General features: G+C 44.4%; 1 protein-coding gene across 5 annotated transcripts in view; it reads right to left on the reverse strand.

Moving 5' to 3' along the window:
* Positions 1 to 24,477, reverse strand: part of CAMK2G (calcium/calmodulin dependent protein kinase II gamma) — a 125,645-nt gene that overhangs the window by 35,546 nt on the left and 65,622 nt on the right. For all 5 annotated transcript variants that reach the window (XM_082486117.1, XM_082486115.1, XM_082486116.1 and 2 more), the window contains exons 4-12: positions 17,236 to 17,290; positions 16,602 to 16,667; positions 13,736 to 13,808; positions 10,521 to 10,623; positions 9,541 to 9,624; positions 8,576 to 8,670; positions 5,832 to 5,954; positions 3,429 to 3,512; positions 2,715 to 2,757 (exon numbers count right to left, since the gene is read on the reverse strand). In XM_082486117.1, coding sequence (XP_082342243.1) covers positions 2,715 to 2,757; positions 3,429 to 3,512; positions 5,832 to 5,954; positions 8,576 to 8,670; positions 9,541 to 9,624; positions 10,521 to 10,623; positions 13,736 to 13,808; positions 16,602 to 16,667; positions 17,236 to 17,290 — 726 coding nt within the window. The remainder of the gene's footprint in view (positions 1 to 2,714; positions 2,758 to 3,428; positions 3,513 to 5,831; positions 5,955 to 8,575; positions 8,671 to 9,540; positions 9,625 to 10,520; positions 10,624 to 13,735; positions 13,809 to 16,601; positions 16,668 to 17,235; positions 17,291 to 24,477) is intronic.

Consider the following 24,477-nt stretch of genomic DNA (forward strand, 5'->3'; position numbering starts at 1 on the left):
CATTCTTTTATCTTTCAGAACTGACCCAGGCCAAAAGGCCCCTGGAAAGCAACAGATTACTCATAAAACAGCTGAAGCTTTTTTTTTTTTGCTTTGTAAAGTAAGATTTTTTTTTGGATGGGAATAAAAGAGAAAGCGTACTGCCATGAACACATTCAGCATACAATTTGTCACAAGAAACTCCACATTACAAAATGTGTGACAGCAGAGACGGTAATGACAACAGGATTAAAGAAGTCTTCTCATATTTCCTGCAGATAGTACTATCAAGCCTAATTAATTGATACCAGGGTCACATGAGTCTTCATTTTCCTCTTGGTTCAAAACATCTGTGAAGAAGCTTTTAGAAGATCTCATCCCCAGACAGGAAGAAGCTTCTCTCTTCATAAATCTAGTTCCCTGTCTGCTGGGAATGGGGCTTTTAGAGGCCCACAAAACAGTGTCACTCAATTAGAGAAAATAAAAAACCCTTAAGGTCTTTAGCGAAAGAAGCAAGTACGATTTCAGAACTTTTCAAGCGCAGTTAGGTGACCTGTCATGATAGGAAAAGTCTGAGCTCTACTCAAAGTTCCCACATGGACTTAAGAACTTTTACTTTCGGTTAGCATGCACTTATTCTTCAATTCCAGCAGATTTATGTATTTCAACTGCAACAATAAAAAACCCTAATTAAATTTAAAAAATAATATTAATTAAAAAAAAAAGTCAAGCTCATACGACAAACAGTCCCGCAAAGAAAACAAGAGTAGCTGATCTCCCTGCTTTCAAAACATTAGGAATAGCCACTATCCACAGAGGCTATAAATGTTTTGCATCTATATTCACAACATTTCTTTCTGGACAGTGATTCAGAGCATCTCATTTCCTGGGTTCACAGCTTATATTCAAAGCAGAACTCAGTGATACTGAGAATCCTGCACTCACTATGGGCCACCTAGGATTTCCTTTTCTTCAGCTGTTAACTGAAGTGGATCCAGCAGCTTCAGCCCTTGAGACAGTGAAGAATGAGCAGAGCAAGCCCTTTCTTCCTCGATACTAGCTCAGGGAATAAGTGGATGTATAGGTCACACACCATTAAGAAGAACCCTTCTCTCAGGCATTTCATGTACTCAGAATCTGGGCCACAGGAGATTTTCTTACCCAAGCACTTCTGCAGCTTCATTAGAAGTGACAACATTTGCAGACTAAAAATGAATCCAAAACTGCTGTTTTTAAAAAACAAAAGCAAAAACAACTCACTATTTCAGAATCATCAATTAAGCGAAACAAAAATCAAAAATTAGCTGTGTGAATAGATCAAAACCCATTCACACCAGCAGGCAGCCCAAGAAAACATTAAATTTCATACAGTCCACAGAAGCCCTGTTGTTGTGCCTAGCTCCTCAAACAGTCATTTCAGAGTCATTATCAGAAAACAACATATAATTTTTAAGTCCTGTAATATCCTGGGACAAGTGAATGGAGAAAATATTTCTGTCCCTTTAAGGCCAAACTATCAGAAATGCAGTAAATAAAAATTGTAGTAGCGACAAAGTAGTCCTGACATATTGGCACAGGTTCACCTGAAAGCAAGAAACAAGAAAAAACTGTTCTGAAGTTCCTAAGGGTTGTCCCTTAATTGTAGCTTGATTTCGCATCCTTTTTTTTTTTTTTTTTTAAATCACCTTGTACAGGGAGTTAAAAATTCTGCTTTGATTTCACAACAGAATGTATGCATGAATGAGCACTTTAAATGTTGGGATAATCATTTCACAGAGGTTTTCATTCTAATTACAAGTTTATTGTAACATCACCCAGAACGTAAGTATTGGTATCCACCATTAGTAAATGGCCAGATGAAATTAATACACTTCCATTTCATTCATCATCACTTATAATCCATACAGCAGACTTTCACTTGAAAGTAACTGTAGTCATGTCCAATAAAAATCTGACTCATGCATTCAATGATTGACCTTTTTAAAAGAGAAAAAAAAAAAATGGCAAAGAGGGCAAAGAAAGCAAGCCCATAAACTGAAAGCACTTGCAAATAGAGGTTTTCCACCCAAAGGAAAATGAACGCAGATAAGACTGCATCACCTAGATGTGCTGAGACAAGACAATCATCTTCCAAAAAGCACTGATTTGCATGTTGAGATTTGCATTTTCAGTAAGTGCACTACGTAATGCAGTTGGGTGGGAGCCAGACTACCAGTTATTAAGCTTAAAAGGATGAAAACCAATTCTGAGACTCCAAGAAGAAAAACTCTAATAGCCAGATGCTTCAGATCCATTTTTGATGACTCAAAGTAATACAATATCCAAACAGCTCCCATCCCTGTTCTCACCAATATTACTTGCCCTGTGTCCCTGCCTCAAGTGTAAAGGAATCACTGCTATCAAGAGTTCTTGACTCCTGGTTTCAGATGGGAAAGCTAACAAATGCCAGCTAGAATTTCCCAAGAATAATCTGATAACAAAGTATCATGAAAGGATTGTGGCAGCCGACTTTATTTCTGTTTTACACCAGACTACAACACCACATGCTCCTCCTCAAAAAAATCACTTCCTATTTCACCCTGGTCACCCGCCAAGGCAAAGTGTCCACTATTACACCCTGATGAACTGTGAGCATGTTTCTCCCCTTCTACTCAACCCCAAAATCGTTAAAATATCCCCTGACTCACTCACACAAAACAAAATCAAAAGAAGGGCTGGGAAGAGAGAGAACTTACCTGAAAAATTCCGAGACACAAGCATCGTTGTGAGGATTGCACCCTGTGGGGAAGAGAAAGCAGGAATAACAGACAGCATCACTCACTTCAGAAAGGGTCTGGGCTGACCCATGGAGAACACAGCACATCAGGTGCCAAAGCAGAGGTATCCCAACGCTACCCTGGAAAGTCCTAGTGTATCCAGGATTCCCACATGTGGCTGTTGCACCTGACACAGGACCGTTCAGAGTCCTGCCTCTGTAGAGCAGCAGCTAGAGGCCAGGCAGGATAGCCTAGGTAACCTAAAATGGCACTAAGAGTTGTGCTTAGACACATAGCTGCTTCCTAGCTTTCAAACAGCAGATAGCTGCTTCATGCAGAGGCCAGAGACTTCGCCCTAGCTACATGCAACGGGTACACTATTACTGGGAGGCAGAGAGTCGTCAGAACTAAAAGCACCAGGATTTAAGAACCAGTTACTCTGTTTCAACTCTCTTCCAGAAAGTAGAAGGGGTAATTACGTAGCAGAAGATGCACGGGAAACTAACAGCTTTGGAGACTGAAACTACCCAGCTTCTCAATACACTACTTTCGTACCGTGTACCTGAGCACCACGTAAGGTACTTCACTAACATTAGTGAGATGATCATAAAAAAAAATATTGTTGCTAGAAAGGCATTGACCTCAAGCGCAGAGGATTAAAAACAAACTTAAGGCAAACTAATATATACTTACCTTTAGCTTCCTTCTAGCATTGAACTTTCTCAAGCATTCCACAGTCTCCTGCCTGTGCATCATCGAAGCCACAGTGGATCGTTGCTGAAAAACAGGAAGAGCAAAAGATCGAGAACATACCCTAACCAAATCAGCCAGGGGAGTTTGCTCCACTTGCACACAACCATGACACGCAAGCTGACATGGCCAAGCCTCTCACACTGCATGGCTGCAAAACACTGCAACTGGTTTGTAACTTAAGAACTTCCCAATACAGCAAGACATGTTAAGTCAAGGTTGGCTATTACAGGACTGTGCCCAAGAAACTCTATGATTGAGGTACAGGTGAGAATCAATGCTCCCTGTCTCTCAGGCAGACAAATGGATCAAGACAGTAAGAAGATAAAGTCAAATGAGCAAGCATACCCATGGGGGACTGAGTTAGAGGCACTACAGAAAAGATCTGAGTTGCATTAGCTACGGCTCTAAGGGGAAATTCCAAGCAGTAAGTGAACACTAGTAAGCGGTAGCGTTCCTGGACGTGGCAACTCCCTGAATATAACTGCTTGACTATAGCAGAGGCCTCAGCATCTTTGCATCAGTTTTGCAGAAATAAATTTTCAGCGTGTAAGACGGAAGATCATATAGCCCTATTGTACCAATGCAAAAACCTGAGCATAACCTCTAGCCAGTGACACATACTTGTCACCCACAGTAGACGGGGTTCCCATCAGCTGCAAAAAGAGAATTTCCCAGAAGTGCTGCCAGTCATCGAGAGCACATGAGGAAACCAGAGACTGATGGTGCCAAGCATTTAGAGCACATGAGGAAACCAGAGAATGATGCCAAAGTAGCTGTTGCTCTTGCATAGAGCCACAAGCCTGAATTCCCTTTACAAGGACAGTGGGTGAATTACTAACTTGGCAGATCAGCATGTACAAACCCTCCATTACCCTTCTCCTGCTTGAAAAAAATTCTGTAATACCCAAAAGAACTGTAAACCATGCTCATATTCAGCTAGTTTCATGGGAAGTCTCTGCTTTGATCCTGTTGTCAAAGCTAGTCATCTGCTGCAGCACACACAGCTGTGCGAGAGGAAAATGTGGCTAAATTGTCCTATAACAACTCTGGTGGTCACTGTTTATCCAGCCTCTTTAGGAGTGACAGTGATGTCCAGTTGTTCAATGTGGACTTATAAGAACTTCAAAAGTTCAGTGATGCTAACAAATTCAGTGTCTCGGATAAACTTTTAAGATTTCCTACCACGTTTACTTCAAAGGAGCAATACATCACCAGAAAGAAAATGTATGTTGCACACACAGAGACTGCAGAGCAAATGGAAACAACAGACTCAACAGGAGGCAGTTTGGGTGAGAGGCTGAAATGGCTGTGAAGTGAAATCAAACTCCCCATAACTCAGAGAAGGAAAGCCTCTCTTGAACTGTTCTATATTATGTTGCCACAGGGAGCGAGTTATCGTAACAAATCCGGTTTTGGTTACAGGCACTGGGACAAAAGTTAAATACACAGGAACTGCTATTGATTACAAGCATGCAAGGAGAAAAAAACCAGAGAGATGCAAAGTCTCAGCTAGTGTGAAGCTTTGACTTCCAAGGACCTTGCATCACTTTACAGCAGACACTACACTCCTGTTGCACAGGTGTTCACATAAGTAAGTTTAAATTGCTAATTTGTTGGTTTGTGGCAGAAAGAAAAAAACACCACGGTTTCTCAATAACAAGTGAGTGAAGGAACACACTAGACACATCCTGGAAAGCAGAAGTATGTTATGGTATTACAAGAGCATCTGGTTAGACTTAGGTGGAACTATTGCATCCTGCAGAGATAGAAGTGCACCACTGCTGCTCTCCCCTACAACCGCTCCCAGCTACATTCTGGGATTTCCTTGCCAACTTTGCAAAAGATGAAAAATACTTATGTGCGGGGTCTGGCAAGGTAGAAACTACATATACAGAACAGCAAAAGATTTTTTTGGCTGATTTCAAGTTTACAGCCAGTTAAGCTGCAGCACAGCAGAAATGTTCTGAATTTGCAAAGATGCAATGCGATAAACTGAAGTAGAGATGAAGAACAAAATAATCCTAAAATATATAAAAATATATATGCCAAGCTCCATCTGAGACTTTTGGATGATATGGATTAGAACAGAAGACATGGGGAAAACCAGAAACTATGGCCAGTCACAAAACTTCTAAAAGAATAAGGGATATATTTTTTTTCCTACAGTGGCAATAAAAGCACCACAGTATGACAAAGTTGGCTTGTGTAAGGTGAGCTTCCCCCCCCCAAAATATCGAAATTTGAAATGCTTAAAATATTCTGGGTTCCTCTGCAGCTAAATCTTCTTGACATGTCAGTTCAGGGTCAACGAGAAATCAATCTGTAACAGAGGAAAACACTTACGCAGACCCATGGATGTTTGAGAGCCTGGTCAGCTGTGATACGCTTTGCTGGGTTTATCGTCAGCATCTGGTTGATCAAATTCTTTGCTTCGGGAGTCACAGTGTCCCACTCAGGTGATGGGAACTGAAAGAGGAAGACAGAAAAGATGATGAACTGAAAATATCTTCTACTAGCAGAAGAGATTCTCCCTCCAACACAGCTGAATTCCAGCTTTTGCCCTTTTGATACCAGGGCCAACATTAGCAAAACCCATCATTTTTTGTGAAAACCCACACTGAACAAAAATCATACAGAATCCAGCAAATGAATGGTACCAGACAGCAGGGCACACCTGTACCATTCACCAGACACAGGCAGGAAGATTAACAGCTTAAAAGCCTTTTAAGAATCACTCAGACCTTTGAATTTCTTTCTCACTCAACAGTCAAAAAAGTAAAGTCACGGATCTTTTAAACTGAGTTATGACATGAAAAACACAAGCGCTACCTTTTTTACCTCACCTTGCTCTTTCTCCAGCACGCTAAAAAGCTGCAACAGCATATGCAAAATCACAAACACTTAACTACAGCAAAACCTCGTGAAAACAAAATCCACTAACAGGGAACATCCCATCAGGTATACTTTCCCCACCGTAAAGCAAAATATCGTGGAAGAATACCAGTCACTTAGGTGTAGCAACCCACCAACAAGTTGTTAGCAAGCACCTACCATACCAGAAATCATTACGTGGGGAGCAAGAGAGACGTAACAACAGATGGGAATACAGAAGCACGGAAACAAAGAAAAGAATCTCAAGTATTTCAGTTGCTGATAGTCCATGAGGGGTAACTGCTCTCTCCTATAATTCCAGTAATGATAAAGACGAGATATTTACACCATCCTCCAGACGCTCGCATGTGGTATAGATGACAGCATGCTGAAATTAAATGCAGTATTTCTCATTCCTACGATTCTACTGTACAAATACAGGTGAACTTGAGAACAGAAAGATAAATGTGCTGTTGGGATAAAAGTCTCCTGTCTTTAAGGGGGGGGAAGACTGATCTATCCCGAGACATTTCCTTACAGTACTACAACATTTAGAAAAAGTTTATCCCATCTCTTTTCTCCTGCATTTTCTGCTTTCCTCAGCAGCATCATAAATATACACTCACCAAATTTGATTTACATATAATCTTATTTCTGCATTCTTGGGCATCAACACAGCATTATACAATTTGTTCTGCAAACATTTCAAGAGACTACTCAAAAATTATGATATTGAGCTTTCAGCCAGGACAATTCCCCCCCACCCCAACTCTGAAGTATTCATGGTAATGCCTTGCAAAACTCCTACCCAACAGCACAAAGTCCAGTTCACAGTTGCCACTTTCTTTATGGTCAAGAGATACCAGCAGACCAGTCCAGCGCATTCTCAGTGCTGGGATAAGGACACCAAGGGCAGCTACACCAGTAAGACTGGAGCCGTTTTCTACCAGGCAAAAGAGGGGAGGAATCTACTGCAACTTGTTCATTATAGGTAAGAATTCAAAAACAACAGGTAGATAGGAGGCATCAGGCACTTCACAACTCATGACTTATAGAGTTAGACGTTTAACCCCTGAAGTACTTTGAAAATCCCCATTGATATAATTAGTGCAAAAACACTTCAAATGAGAACAAGCAACACAGAAACAAGAGGAGCAGGAAGGCAAGAGAAGAACACAAGTCCATTTAAGGCTATCAAGTACAAAGACATCACTTTTCTTTCACTCAGGAAGCCACTGAGCCAGGACACGGGGTTAGGCAGACCTTTGTTCTCACCAGTACAGCCGCTCTCACAGTCTCAGGCACAGAAGCTGGGAGGTAACTGGGGTCCAGCAGAACCCTTGCTACTTTTTCTTTTTTTTTTTTTCTTTTTTTTTTTTTTCTTTTTAATACAAACCACAAGACTGTCTACAAAATTAACTCCCCAACTTCCCTTTGATATTCATACCCGCAGGCTTTGAGCTAGAATTTCCAGGAGTTCCTTCTTCCCTCCTAAGCCTCTCCTTACATGGAAGAATTTATGTCAAACAGTCAAGCTTTGGTACCCAAATTACATTTTACACCACCTTTGCTCCCCAGTACTAACCTCCTTGCTATTCCTCTCCTCCAGGCACCTTTTTACACCTCAGTTTTGCCATGCTCCGAGAACTGTTCCATGACCTGCTTGGCTTTTTACCAGAGCCTCCAACCCACCACACTGAACCCCACCACAAAGCCACCCCTCCAAAGGCCATTCAACCTTCTCACTGGGCTCCATGCTTTCCATGGCTGGAAGCGATTCCACTGTGGCACCAAGGAGACCAGAGACCATAATTTAAGCTATTATTCTACAGATTACTTCCCCATACTTTTAATTAGGCCTTGATAAAGACAGGCTCCTGCATTCTCCCTCTCCCTTTCCTCCACTCCCCTGAAAGAGTTGGCATTGGCTACATCTGCAGCACTTTGTGGTAAATGCACCAGAAGACAGCATTTCCCACCATCTGCATTTCCAGCTCTGCATTTCCCTAATGACCAGCAACGTCTTGGTGCCCACTGCGATGCTTTTCACATATCCTTTCTGTATCCCAGGCAGTGAAGACAACGAGGTGTGTGAACACGCCAAACATCAATTTGCACAGTAGCTTGGGGCCTGCTGCTGGACACCAAGTAAGATAGTGCCACGTTTTGGATGGCTTCTACACCCATGCAGGTACTCAGCAAGAAAGTGCCCTTACGTCATAGGCTCCGGCTTTGATCTGCTGATAGAGTTTGTGCTGATCTTCATCCCAAAAGGGAGGGTACCCCACTAGCAATATGTACAGAATCACTCCTGGGAGGGAGAGACACAGATACACTATGGTTAGGCTAACACGCCAATTATTCCTTCAGCCCCTCTTTCTTCCCTCTTGACAGTCCCCATGGCAATGATTGCTCTATATCTGCATTTGCCATCATATTTAGCCTTACAAGGTAGAAAAAGACAGTACAAACGTCTCCTCTGCTGAACCTCACTCTGGCACTTCGTGCGCAGCTCAACACCAGCTGCCAGGAGCTAGAACAAGGTACGTGATGTCCTTCTACCCTTCTCCAGCTATCCTGGCTGGTGAGCCACAGCTCCCAGCTCCTCTCAGAATAAAATGAAGCCACATCCCCTTGGGTTGCTGGGCAGCAAGAGACTTTTTAGGAAGGACTAGGTTTTTAGATGCTTACTGTGCATGGTCTTGGGACAAAAGTGCCACTGACAAAGCTAACACTCCTGGCCTGCAGAGAACCATTTAGTCCGTGTCAGGCAACACTGATATCACATATCTTTAAACTTATTGGTCCCAGATACATTTACAGTTCATTTTTTCCTTTTTAAAAAGTCAGCTCTCTTCAGTATTTCATTTCTACATAGTTAGTATAATAGGAAATTGCTACAGTTATCTAAACAACTGACTCAAAAGCATAGACAGGTCCTATCTTTTGACTCTCAAACATCTGATAGATGGCCTGAGGAAAGGATTAGGAGCCATAATCAAATGAGTTCAGGCTCCAGTATTAACTCCATCTACACAAGGTGTTTATCCTCAAGTGTGCCTTCATCTCCCCACCCAATAAGAAGGAGCACTATGCACCCTCCCAGCAATAGGTTATAAGGAATTGCTCTTCTACATGAAACTGCGTTGTTCAAGTGTAAAACGTTTTGACAGAATCTTACCACATGCCCATATATCCACTGGTTTTCCATAAGGATCTTTTCTTAAGACTTCGGGGGAGAGGTAGCCTGGAGTGCCAGCAAACCCTGCAAAGAAATGGATGACATGAAGTACCTACAGTACCCAAGCAGAAGAGATCTTGCCATATCACAAAATCATAAAATCCACTAGTGGTAACCCACAAATTCCAAAAGTAATTTCCCACCCTTCATTTCATATTTGCTAGAGCTACATCTTGGTAAACCAACAGAAAGAGAGAAAAGAAAAAAAAAAAAAGGAAAATCAGAAAATAAGATGGGATCGAGCACCTATGTATTGCAGGAAAAACAGAAAAGAAAGAGGGACTGTGTCAACCAGCTGAGCACAAACTCATATGCCAGGCCTTATATCATTGTTACATATAATGGCATGGAGTTTGAAAACACAAGACACAGATGGGACACATCCGAGTGCCAAATGGTGTGGGCAGACCAGGAGAAGCAACCATCTCTCCAAAATCTCTGCAGCGCTGCAGAGTCTCAGAGCTGATGTTTAGCCTGAGAAGGTCTCATTTCTAATTATGTTTTAGCTAAACAAAGATAAGGCCAGATCCAAATGTGCCTGAGGAAGGCCAGGTCAAATGCATTTCTGTAAAATGACCAAACAGAATTCCAGATGTCTACGCTCCTGAGCAGTAGGAAAGTTCAGATCAGGGTCTAAACTTAGCAGCTGCATTCATCTCTGACACTAGCATCTGCTGTAAACCAAGAAGAAAAATAGAGAAATACATAGCCATTTTTGCTGTCTTTATTTATCATATTCTTTCCTCTATTGCATCTAGGCTTGTGCCCAAGGACTCAGAGGCTGAAATGCTTGGAAAGGAAGCAGCAATGCTAAATACACACAAGCATGCTGGAAGAGCTGAAAGTACTCAGGGAGGATGCAACTCAACCAGCCGCCAGGAAAATGGGAAGCAAAAGTGGGAAAGCTCAAACACTCTTACCAAACCAGGCCTGCTGCTCTCCCTGGACTTCTATAGCCAGTCCGAAGTCAGCCAGTTTGACAGCAGCACCCTTACATTTACTTGCCAGTAGTAAATTCTCAGGCTGGGGAGAAGAAAGAAAAAAGGGGTAAGAATGAAAGACCGACATCCTCATTAAAAAATCTCCTACCTCAGTATTCACATCAGTAAATTGAACCTGCTGACTGAATTTAGCAGGCATATACTAAAGCTGTTCAGGTGAAGGCAGAACAACAGCACCAAATGGCCTTGACCTAGAGTGGCAGAAAATCCTCAAGTCTAACACAAATCCTCTGTGGGAGCCAGTCTCTCCCAGCCCAGCCCATACATTAAATGCTGACACCAGAGGGCACTGGCAGTACGGTTCCTGCAGCACAGAACCCAAAATTTTTTTCTGTCATCCCCACAGAGAGTAACTGGAGGGGGAGGGACAGAGGGGAAGATGCAGTAGATACAATCTGCAGTGATGTTTCTTCCCATGAACATTACACAGCCCTCAAGGCACTGGAAAAGTAAATATGATGCTAATAAGGACTGCCAAATACAGCGCCGCAATGTGGGGAAGCATCATCTGGATAGGCAGTAGCTTTCATCCCTTACAGAAAAAGCATCAGCCTCAAATTGGCATAAGCAGCACAGCAATAAGTATTCTTGTAAGCTGTTTTTTCATGCTACATATTTACAGCAGGATAAAATATGCTGTCTTGCTACTGCCGCTGTCACCTACATGACAAGCAGCCATGTCACCTCCCCCATCTGCCAGGAAAGGGAGACAGGTTTTTGCCCCTCACATTTCCACCTCACATGAATCTCTCTCACTCAAATCATAATTCTGTTGTGTTCCAGCAGAGGACTTCAGCAGAAGGCTAACACAACTCCAAGAACTGTACTGAGAGTCAGCAACTTTCTCTGAAGCACCAGAGCAGCTAGTTACACGGGACACTTTGAAACCCCAAAGCCTTTAAGGTGGTGACTACTACAGCTCTGCAGGAAACCCAACTTGTAGACAGGCAGGACAAATGTGATTTCTCATCCTACCCCCTTCTGGTCATTTGTGCAATTCATATCAACTTGAGTTTTTAACTGAGCAAGATGAAAGCCTGGAAATCCAGAAACAGGAGCTTGTCTCAGTTTCACAAATCTGATGAAGTTCTTCTCTGCAGCCTGCTCACCAGTTTCATCCCACAGCAACCCTCTATCCCTGTTCTGCCTGACAGGAGCAAGATACTTTGCTCATTCACCTGTCTTAAAGTACTGGGCATGTGCCTTGCTTCTGCTTTGAATGAAGGGAGAACAGCCTTGCCCATCACAGTCCTTGCCATAAAGCAGCACGGAAGGAAAGGGAACCGGGTCTCAATACGTGTGGATGCCACTAGCTTTTCACTATATGAGAAGTGGAAAAGATTGTTAATCAAGCTACACTGATAAAAATTCACCAACGTAAACAAGTCTCTAAAGCAGATGACCAATTACGTCTTCTGAAATTACCTCACAACTTCAGATCACACCTGGGCTTGGCTTGACTAAGAAACAGTGAAATTTAGGCCAGGCTTGTGCTAGCTGAGCACTTTTTGCATCTAAAATACAGCTACAAACACCTTAAGGCTAATGGTGCTTATCCATGTGCATGTTTGCCAACATATGGGTTGTCTCAGGTTTCACATACATTTTAGTAAGGATGTGAACGCATTCCCTAATTTCTTACAGTCCCTGTGGGCAGCTCAATATTTGAAGTTCTTTAAGAGCATATCAGCCAAAAGACAGGCTTATGAGAGGAAGGTGCAAAAGACAAAATTTCACTTGAAGCAAGCTCTGCAGTGGTCACTGATCCTGAGGGCCCAGCTTTTGGCTAAATATTAAATAAAGAGCATGGGACCTTTTATTGCTAAAAGGAACGGCTACTCCTCAGGCCTGGATAGTTTCAGTGAATCAGAGCAAGCAACAGAAGAAACACATTAACTACAGTGGGGAGTGTCTAGCAGCTGATAAGTTCTGAACAAGTTCACAACTTTCACACAAACAAAACTTGGGAAGCAAAACAGATTATATCCGAACACAGGATGTGAAGGAAAACTTAAACCATCCTGATTTTCATAGAGGCCCTAATTTTGGTCAGTAAAGCCTCTTGGAGGCTGCTTTCTCAAGAGCAGGTGTCGGCTCTAATCCAGAGCAGCTATTCTGCAGTAGATCACTTGCATCTTTTCACAGTGCTCTGAATCAGGCACCCAAAAGTGTTGCATGGGAGTTTGCCAGAAACACTAAGGGTTAACAGCTCTCCAGTAGATCAAAACCCAGGAGGAACACTGCAGCCAAGCTTGCAACATGCTTTTACCTTGCTCACCCCAAAATATTTTTATACTTTTCCCCTTATGCATTGTATAACAAATCAAAACCAACAGTGGTAGCAGGTGTCATCCTGCATTAATTTAACTGGACCAGTGGTGGCCATCACCATTCCCACTTTAGACAGAGAGGGCTGCAGGGCAGGCAGACCTTCCCACACAAACCTCTTCATTCTGGAGCCTGCCCAGCTCCCAGTACAGCTGGCACTGCGTGGGAAGGGAGTTTAAGTAACTACACTGCGGGGGCTCTGGGTCTATAAATGTGTTATAATGTGGCAAATGGTTGATTCACCCAGTGTTTAACTGGCCAGCAGTTTTGGTTTCAGACTAAAAGCACTTCGACTGATGAGAGAAGAAAGAAATGACATGAAAAATTCTTGTTGTGCATTTCTGCCCTAGCCCAATGGCATGTGTTTGGCAACAGTGCAGAATAAAAATACACATGCTCTGTGCAGACAAACTCATCCTGGCAGATTGAACAGAGATTGCCCCAGGTCTTTAGAGATCTCTTCAATGGCAGACTAGAAAGTGTCCTTCATGATAATGAATCCTATCCAAGTTTCTCTGAAAGCCTACTGCACTCCAAGGTTCACAACTACTCCATCCTGAAGCTGTCTCAGAGAGGCTGAGAGCTGGCAAGGTTCATGAAGACTGAAAACTTCCTTGGGAGCTCAGCACACCCTCTAAAAAACTCTGAAGGAGCGAATTTGTGCTTCAGGAACCCCTGAGCCCAGTTCAAGTTAAAAAAAAAACAAAAACAACCCTGCCAGCTGGCAACACAGTATTCCTGTCTTGCCTCTTCCAGTGATCCCCTGGCTGCTCTCCTCAGCCTCTGTGGCACGGAGGAAATATTACCTTCAAGTCTCTGTGCACGATATCATGCTGGTGAATGTGATTCACACTCTCCAGTATCTGATGAATACAGTGGCTGCAAGATAAAGGGAGAGACACACAGAGTTATTCACAAATACACATACACTTGGCATCTCATCTCATCCCAGAACTATTTCCCTAACTTTTATATTGGTACCAGGGAGAGTTCAAGACCCCGGGCTGAATCTCTCCATCATGCCCCATGGATGCCACAGCTCAGTACTGTTACAGCTGGACATCCCCAGCCCCCTCAGCAACAAGATGCTAAACATCCTTTTTATAGCAGGACCACAAAGCCTCTCTCCTACCTCCCATCACCGCCTTGCTTTCCTCCCTGTCACAATAAGCATTTCACTTGTTCTCAGCCAACAGCACCCACCCCACACAGGAGAACAAACGCAACTGAGTATCTGCAAACAGCAGCCAAGATTGGGCAAGCAAGACCCAAGTGCCCCAGGAAACATTCAGCTGGGCTAGTCCCAAGCAAAGAATAAACTTTTAAGAGAGCAGCAGCCTTCCCTGGCAAATTCGGGATGACTCCTCCTGGGTTCCTGCCAGTTTGCAAAGCTTTCAGAGCAGCATCTCAAGCACTTTACATACACAATGTGCGCATACACCCGCTTGCCTTTTAAGTACAGATCCCACTTAAGGGGTTAGTGATCTGAAAAGCAGACTCATTCCCTGTTAAGTGCAGCATGCTGCACTCCCCCAGTTCACAGAAAACCATGCCTCTGCCACTCTCACTGCTGTAACCACAGGGGCAAAAACAAGATTTTGTTTACACCTGTTACGTAAGGACAGCACAACATACCCATGGTGTTTTCAGGTTGAAAACATGTCTTCTGCTAAACATTTATTCAGCTCCCAAGGGTGAATGTGGAATGGAGTAAGGATTTTGACAACTACGGCTGGGCAGTAAGCACCCAGATGTGGGCAACTGAGATAGGTCTGTGTCTTCACTGCAGGATCAGTCAGTTCCCTCACCAAATTCTACAAATCCCAGGGGTACAAATTTGAAATATGTGTGTGAAATATGAGTGAAATATTTGAGGGACAGGAAATTGGCTGTTGGCAAAGATGGAAAGAGGGTGAGGGGAGGAAGAGGAAGAGGAGAGGAGGTGAAGCACTGTGTATTTGTTACCCCCATCCCTCCAGAGCTGGCAGTACAATCCTCAGGGTCGGAGTCCATGAATATCTCCCCGCTCCCAAAACAAAAATGTATAATTAGAACAGAGTCGAGTCTGAGCGAGAGAGATTTTCTGGCCAAAAATGGCAAAAGTGTGAGGTGTCCCAGGCGAGCCAAGTGCGGCGGATTGGCACGGACCTCGCTCCCTCGCTCTCCCAGCCTGCTCTGGAATTCAGCTCGGCACTGGGAGAGAAAGGGAGGAGTTTCACTCTGTCATCTTGTGGGCACTGCAAGACCTGACCCGCTGACAGTCAGAGGGCTGAGCACCCTGAGGAAGGCTCACAGAACAACAGACAGTTCACCTTTTCCCCTAACCCTGCTGTAATTTTCCTGAGCAGTGTCGATCACTGACAGCTCTTGACCATTTCAGGGAACAGGCACTGGCAAGAGGGACAGGGGGAACGATGATGATTGATAATCTCAAAACTTCCCAACTTCAAGGCAGAACGGCTTGATTGACTGTGCATCTGTCCAAGATGCTGTGCCTACAACATCTGTAAACCCCACTGAAAACATCTACGGGGCCGTCAGACCTCTCTGCCAGGAGTTCCATCAGAGATGATGAGCCCACTGGCCTTCCCCACCAGCACACAGCTCAAGGCAGAGCGCGCAGTGCAATGCCTCATTTGAAAGCATCAGGCAATGGCCAGAAGAAGTTGTAAACGTACCACAGGGAAAGCAAATAAGTGTACCTACACTAACACACCGGGTCATACTCTTCCCTGCCTTCCACTCAGTATGATCTTCCTCACAGTACTGCCTACCAAGCTCGCCCTGCAGCAGCACCCACTACTCCCTTCTTATGCTTCTCTCACAGCTCCCTCAATTCCTGGATCCAGCAAGGGTTAGGATGGGATAAGAACACAGGTGCAAAATAAGCAGGGGTGAAACATCACCATCGGGCCACTCCCAGGCCCTGCTAAAGCAGAACAGGAGCTGCCTAATCCCAGCTTTGATTCCAAATGCTGCATGTCCAGCAGATGGACGGGTCAGAGAACACCCCCAGCTACTGCTGCCTAAACCACAAAGGGACAATCACAGGCCATTTCAGGAAGCTCACACATGGGAGTGAGGGGGGACGCTCAGAAAAAGAAGGGTATAACTCTAAATCTTTTTAATATGAAAATATAAAGGTTGCTTTCACATATTGTGCCTTTTCTCAGTGCGCCAACCAGCTCACAGTCAAAGGGGGCTTCCACAGAAACATAGCCTTCAAAGCCCCCTCTCTCCCCTGCCTCATAAACTATTACTTAGACACAGGCAAATTGAATGGGTCTGCCCAACAGCCATGGCACATCACTGGAACCCCCACTAGGAGAAGGCAGAGGGCAAGCAGGCAGTGCTCACAGCCACAGGACACCTCTACCCTACATTTGCTCACCAAAGACGCACTGTCACCACCCACCAGAAAGGTCAGACAAAACTGCTAGCAACAGGTCTCCCAGCAGAGCACAGCATCTGCAAGCGGCAAGGGCTAGAGCTGCGGTGAGCCAGGCTGACTGGTGACAATAGTTTATGCTAATAGCAGAAAGAGGAATTGTTTTTTCCAGATGGGGAGCAAGAGTGTTAGAACAAAGCCATGCACAGAACAGCAGTCAGGAAACTCATTCCACTTGCCAACACACGTGGCAAATACACAGAAGGATCTGGAAACAGTCTTACCTGGCATCTGCTTCACTGTAGTACTCTCTGGCAACAATATCCTCAAAGAGCTCCCCACCAGTAACCCTGGAGTGCAGAAGAACAAGGGAGGTTACAGAGCCCGTGCATGTCTAGCTCAAGACTGTACAAGACGTACGTGGCCACCTGTCTGGGCCCTTTCCCGCAGCCTGTGTGGGGACCTGTGGCACAGGGGAGCCATGGCATCAGCACTGGTACGTTCACGTCACTGACCCCTTGGGACTGCAATTTCACCAGCAGTGTACAGGACATCGTTGACATAATGGGCATGAATTGCCTGTGCACCTCTACAGAGGTTACTATGTGTTAAGCTTGGGCAGAACACCCCTCTTCTGACCCCCCAGATCCTGCCTCAGAGACAAAAGTCAAACAGCCTCCCCAATACAGGATAGCTGTCCTTTGCCATCCCATGCTTACACCTGCTGCCAGGAGCCCTCCTGGTCCATCTCCTATCACACAGTCAATGTTTTTTTGTCAAATAGGCCAGAGGTATCTACAGGTCTTGAAAGAGAAAGGGAAAATTATATTAATGCAGGTGCTTTTTATTCCACTCTTAGTAAACCATCCACGTGTCTGTATCACTGGTGAAGCATCAAAGCCAAAGAACGACACTTACAGATCAAAGACGAGGTAATGGAAACCTTCTTCTGAAATACTGTCATGGAGACGCACTGCAAAAACATAATCAAGAAATGGAGATTTACAGAGAATGTAGCAAATACGACACTTCACAAATCAAACCCATGCACACAGCCAAGTTCTCCCTCAACCCAATCAGTTTATTAATTCCCCATGCCCTTCGCTTTGTGTGCTCACTTAGTGACCTATTTCCTTCCGTTATCTCAAAGGAACAGATGGGTGTCCTTCACATACACCCACCCCTCCCCAGCGTCAAAACAAACTCTAAATATCTTTGACCTCCTGCTCATTCTCCTTCTCTAACGCTTCAGTACCCTCCTTTCACATCTGCCTACTCTTTCCTCCGCGCTCACGTTTTGCCGTCTCTCCCCATCCATTCTAATTTCCCAAACCAAACCCTTTTCAGAATCTCCAAACAGACTCTCAACCAAAAATTGACTTCTGAACCTACCCGCATGTCAGTGCCATTGATCTCCCTTCTATATTTCATCTGTAGAGCTCCATGAAGTTCCCTCCCTTTACTTCCTTTTCATCACTTCATTCTGACTTACACCCCAAATTCTCACCCAAAGTTCAGAGCCAGTTTCTTGTCTTGTTTTTTTCTGACCTGTTTGTTACCACAGACATAACTGATCATGTTCACTTTCTCAAATTCCATCCTCCTTCAGCTTCTTTACCTATCCCCCCCTAATTCTACTCCTATTGCCTAAATTAACCTTCGTCTTTTCCCTGTCCTCGTCCCCTTTAACCTGCAAGACTGGGGTTACCCCCATGATGGGCCACTATCCCCTGGTATTCTGGGGTCTCTGGAGCACTGTCCTCCTTTCCCCGTGTTACACGTGGGCAATAACTATTGTATCTATGCAGCCACCACAGTGCCATTTCCTCCTGTCTGAATCAAAATCTCAATTTCTTTGACGTTTCTTGGATACCTAGGCACTAATTCTAACTCAAGAGGAGAAACTAAGCCCTTAATTTCACATTTCTACCTACCCCCTACTTTTTGCTTTTCTCCCCTGCTGGTAAACTTTACTGTTTTCCCTGCCAATCAGCCTCACAAGCTAGCAATCCTATTTGACTCAATTCCTAAACCTTCACACCCTGACTAGGACAAGTTGTCTTCCCCACGTGACCATCTACAGTCTTTCCCTATTGATTCACCCAGCTAAAGCAACTAGCCGAGACTAGACTGGATCTCAGTCACTGTAACACCTTGTAATCAAGTACTGACCAAAGTAACATTACCATTAGCATCCCTACAAGAAAAATCTCGTTAATCTGCTCTGTCACTTTAATGGCCTCTCTTCCCTCTCTTCCATTCTCTTCCACATAAAATACAGGTGACCTGTCTTGACTTTTCCCAACATCATGATTTTGTCTCTGCCAGTATCAAGAGGTCAGTTTGCACCTCTTATTGGCACATGACGTCAGCTACCATCACAGTCTTGGGAATGTTTCAAACTAGCACTTGGCACATGCTCTTTCCTCATATGGAACAGCTTTTGCAAATGTTCTCAATGCTCTCCTCTAATCCTCCTTGCAACCCTCCTTTGCTAAGGCACCCTTCCACAGGCACACAAACACACACCAACTCAAAATTGAGAGTAGCACAGATGCACAGAGACCACTGCCAGCACCTTTCCTAAAAGGACCTCATTCTTTCCTTATTCTTTCTGCCTGTACTTTCCTCTATTTTTCCTGTCTTTATTTACAAGCTCTCTGGGCTGGTCCTTTGACCAATTTCTTTTCCTTAGCATTTCTACTACATCTAATTGCAGGGTTTGGGAGGAGCGCTCCCAATCCTGCAAACAAGCAAGTACAGTCAGAGTATCAGTACAGTAGGTGTTTCAGGTGCAACATGCTGTTCCTACAGCATGAAAAACAGAGACATCACCTTTAAGAACTACGTTCCTCAAATTATTTGCTGAAAAAAAAAAAAAAAAATCTTCCAAGCAAGCAGTTTTAGTTGTCTTTGCAATAACTTCATTGCAATACAACTTTGTGTGTACAAGAAAACTTGCCTCCTGAGCACTTGGAAGAAAACAGCAGAGGTTGCATTACAAAAATGCAAGCGGGAAGAGTATTTCCTAGGAGAAAAGACTTCCATTGAAGACTGGAAATGAGATGGGAAGTGGCTGAAACAGACACTTGGATTCCCAGTGCAGGGCAGGTCTTGCTCCAATGCGCAAGACTATTTGAGGTGCATGCAGGAGACAGGCACATGAAAAAGAGCTGAGGCCCAGGACACGGGCAAAAGGCTGTGAAGAGACCTTATGAAGAGGGAACAGACGGAGAAACATCAAAGAAAGCTGAATGTTCTATTAAGGTCATGTCTGGTGATGCTCGGTGTGCAAGAAAAAGCATTCTCCTTCCTCTGGCACCTGAAAGGTCATTAAAGCCCTGCAAGACACACCAAGCAGAGAGGAGGGTGGCACAAATGAAATCCTGACAGAGGAGGAGCACAGCCACCAGCAGGCTGAGAGCAGTGGCCATGAAAGGGAACAGCAAACACGTCAGCAGGTAGAAGTGAGAAATAGTGAACGACAAACTTTGACGCAAAGATGCAGGCAGCAAATTACATCAGAAAATAAAACACAAATGAGCTGATGGGTGCTATTTTGTTGTCCTGAGGAAAGCAACTTTGTCAGATACATTACGAAAAGGGAAGGAAGCAGCAATTCAGCTGGCAGAGACTGGCAGAGGCAGCAGAAAGAGCCTTCAAGGACAGTAAAACACTATTTGCGTCCTTAGGTGAGGAACCATGACAGGAGGACAGAGACAGTTCATAAATACTGACGCTGTACATCACCCTAGAGCTGCACAGCAAAAGGAGGCCTTGGAGGCAGGACGCAGGTCATTAACTTAACAAGGGAGCTGCTTCCTCACAATGGCCCAGAGCGATGCTGGAACAAAATCTGCCCGGGATTTAATCTGCTGAGGTAACAGAGCTCAGGAAGTAACGGTAGAGTAGCAAAATCCAGAAAAAGCTACAGGAAAGATGACAGTGGACCCCACCACCCTGCATGGGAATAATCAGCAACAGCTCAAAATATTAGGCTTAAAGCGTGAAGGGGGGGCAGCAATGAGAGGAGTCAAAAAGGATTAAGAAAAGTCTGAACACACCCAAACTTGTGACTTCCAATTCCAGCCCACGCCTACTTCATACCGATGCTGATGGGAAGAAATAAAAGCAATTCCCAGTAGCAGAACAGCAAGAGAGCTCAGTGCCCTTTCACCCTAACATTTTGCTTACCTCCCCTCTCCTGCAGAGCCCCAAGAGCCTTCCTGACCAGCGAGGATACTGCAATCGGCAGCTCTGATGCCATGGTTCATGCTGCTGACATACAAGTTGAAACGCTCTGCTCTCCAATGCAGTGCTAACTACCAGGGACTGTCAGCCTAAAAACATGATCTGCCTTTTCCAAAACCATTCAGCCAGCCCATGAAATGGCATATGTTCAGAAATAACTCCACCACTAGGAGCTCATGTCAGGGATAAAAGCATTTTAAAAGTTTCTTGGCCTCTTCTCCACTTTGGTTCATAAATATGATCCACATTGTGTTAACATTCATCATAAAAACACACAAACATCAGATACCATCTGATACCTCTACCTTCCAGACAGCATAGAGCCCTCTTTGCTTTAAAGATGTCCTATGCAAGTGCCCTCCACCCGAAGGCAGGACACAGGCTCCCAAATGGCCAGTTCCAAGAGTGGGTACCAGGAACCTGAGTAGGGGGCTGTCCTCCCTTTCAGACATTTTCCCATGAAAAGGAGATCCCATTTGTTCCACAGGCTGCTGGTCCTGACACACTATCTAACATCTCCATTACTACCACAGGTTCAGCTTGAATCAAGCAGTTGTGCAGAGCCCACATAGGCTGCTTATACCCGTGTAACGTGTTGACACGAGAGGGTGAAAAATATAATCGTGTGTAGACACTGGAGGGGGGTAAAGGACTCCCAAAACCTGACTATCCATGATAAATAAAATGGAGAATTAAAAATAACCGTATTAATCCAGTTAACCTTTTCTTCAAAAAATATTACAACCCCCTTTTTTTTTGCTCTCATCAGGGGAGCAGTGATGTCTATGTCTAGTGCAGCAGGCTAGACAAATGCACACATCACAACAAGTCTCAAGTCGCAGGCAACAGGGAAATTGCACAACAGCAACACAGGGTCTTCCAAAAGACAACCAAACTACAAGAGTCCAGTACTTGCCAAGGAACCTGATCTCACTCTATTCACCAGAAGATGAGGTAGGTTATTTCTATTAACTGATTCTGTCGCCCAGAAGCAGTGATTCAAACCATATTTCCTTCCTAGCCAAAAACTCGTAACACAGGGATTCTTACGGGTGTAGGAAATCAGTCCCTGCCAACACCACGCACAGCCAGGGTCGCCTGACAACTGTTCCCATGTCAAAGGTCTCTGATGGATGAGAGAGCACTTACTACAATGGTTAGCAAGAACAGATGAGGAGAGGGGAGTAAGAAAGAAACCAGAAGCAAGCCAGACAACAAGGCACTAAATCAGTTACAGGATATGGCGAAACACTTTACCCAAGGTTTTAGTCAGAGCACACAAAAAAGTCCCATCCACACAAAGAACGGAGGGCCCATAAGAGTTCACAAGCACATCTAATGTCGTAAGACTCAAGTCTTACAGATAACTTCAGAAATAATAAATAAAAAACCCACAGCACTAGTAAGCAGTGCCAGAACAGATGCTATCCAAAGGAGCAGAATCAGTCACAGACTGTAAGGTAGAAGCATCTTCTGCAACAATACCAGCTGGTTGGTCAGCAGAAAGTGTGCATCACCACTTGGATGGTATCTCCAAGAAGCACATAGATTATGGCAGAAATAAGCAGTGGTTTCAGTACAGCATCTTGATGAAACAATGTTTTCAGCAACACACAAAACCAGCCTTTCTTCATATACAGTCCTGAACCTGGTACTGTAGTGGTACTCCACCGAGGGTAATGAAAGACTACTACCTAAAACCGTCCCTCCAATTTTAGATGCACACCTGTAACTCTGCACGGTTAAAGAGCTGCAATGCATCACTACACACAAAGCACAACCTACCTAACTGGTTTAAGCATCCTTTTCTTCCCTCGGTCTCCTCTCCAGCCTCATCCTAGGTAAACTAGCATTACCTGTACAGGAAGCATCTCCCACAAAGCTGGCCTCTTAGAAAAAAAACTAACAACAGAAAAACAGTGAGACCAAACCACTCCCCTTCCCCAAAAACTCAGACCTTCAACACAGCCTGATGCAAGTTATGCAAATTATTTTGTCTTGTGTGGGGATGTGTGTCGGCTCCAAGGCGCTAACGCAATCCCGAGCACTTGCAAAGAGCCTGATAACAAAGCAAGGGGCTCAAGGGGACGTGCTGCAGTTACTGAACCTAACAGCAGCTGGGTACCAGGAGTTCAAGCACTTTCAAGGAACATCTGCTGAGTATTACTTTTCTCTGCCTGCTGTCTTCAGAGTCTCAATGGGAATCTTGCCTCAAGAACAAAGTGTGAAGCTGATACTTCAGAAGTGTTTCAAAACCCTCATGCATGTACAGTTTTTATTTTAGAATAGAATAATATTAATAAGCTATGATATTAACTACAGAAAATTAAGCACCTTATGAGAAACAGCAATACAGTAACAGTCATGCCACGTGGTTTGCATGCCCTGCCTGAATAAAGTGAGCCTGTACAGGCAGCCGCAGCTCGCTGATGCCTGAGCATGATACGAAGCAACTGAGCATAAGAGGAAAATCTCCCTCATAACACACTGTACCAGCCTCACCACCAGTGCAAATTGCTGCTGAGTCACGCAAAGCAAGACTCTGCGAATGCAGGAGTTGAAGTAAACAATGAAGAAATCAGAAGACAGCTTTCCATTTTTATACAAGTCCACCTGAACTACAGAACATAAGACATTGAAAAGCAAGAGGCATCTCATTTTTAAAAGGTCACATGTAAAAGACCAATTGATATTGGGATCACAAACAAAGATTATGCCTAGCCTAGATTTGGCCCATATCTTCCCTTCACTCTGCCCAGTGTGCTGAATATTACTATCTTTTTACTGTTATGTCAAGCATAACAAGCCAGGAGCATTTATGCCTGCCATATAAGCCCCAGGATGAACGTTCCCCGGTATCCCACATCCACAGCAAAAGGCAGAGCAGGGCTGCCCAGGGGCTCAGCCCATGGTTGGGGCAGGCAGGCTCTTGTAACACAGGGTGGTCTCTGACAACCTGCTTCAAGTAAATCTCTGCAAGCAAAGTAGTTACCAAAGTCACAGCAAAAGGCAAGTACACAAGCAAGAGAGTTTCACGGGACAATTCCCAGCATCTTCACTTTGCAGTTACTCATCTCTGCTTAGGAAAAGGTTAACGTGGGCTGAAATATGCTTGCTCCTACATACCAATAGTCCTTGTCTGTCCTTAGGGACTGCGTTCAAGCTACAGGGGAGGGTAGTCTTGTCTGCTAAATCTAGGTTCGCTAGCGTTCCTAACTGTAAAGCATCTGGGTATTATGGGAACGTAAAGGACACTATTAGCCAACAAGACCCCACCTGCAGTACTGAGTCCAGCTCTGGGGCCCTCAACAGCAGAAGAACATGGACCCGTTGGAAGGAGTCCAGAGGAGGGCCACGAAGATAATCAGAGGGCTGGAGCACCTCTGATGGAGGCAGGCTGAGAGTTGGGGTTGTTCAGCCTGGAGAAGAAAAGGCTCTGGGAAGACCTTATAGCAGCCTTCCAGTACCTAAAGGGGGCCTACAGGAAAGACAAGGAGGGACCCTTTGTCAGGGAGTGTAGTGACAGGATGGGGGGTAATGATTTTAAACTGAAAGAAAGTAGATTTAGAGTAGATATTAGGAAGAAATTCTTTACTGTGAGGGTGGTGAGGCACTGGAACAGGTTGCCCAGGGAAGTTGTGGCTGCCCCATCCCTGGAGGTGTTCAAGGCCAGGTTGGATGGGGCTTTGAGCAACCTGGTCTAGTGGAAGGTGTCCCTGCCTGTGGCAGGGGGGACTGGAACCAGATGATCTTCAAGGTCCCCACCAACCCAAATCATTCTATGATTCTATGAACTACCCCTGTACCAACACATCGCATGCTGTGATTATATAATATTTGGGGCTCTCAAATTAAGTTGCCTGTGTTGCAGTACCTGCCGCAGATCCAATACAAGGCAACAGAGATTTC

This window comes from Vanellus vanellus, assembly GCF_965231255.1.
Source record: "Vanellus vanellus genome assembly, chromosome: 7".
In the NCBI taxonomy this organism is placed as follows: domain Eukaryota; kingdom Metazoa; phylum Chordata; class Aves; order Charadriiformes; family Charadriidae; genus Vanellus; species Vanellus vanellus.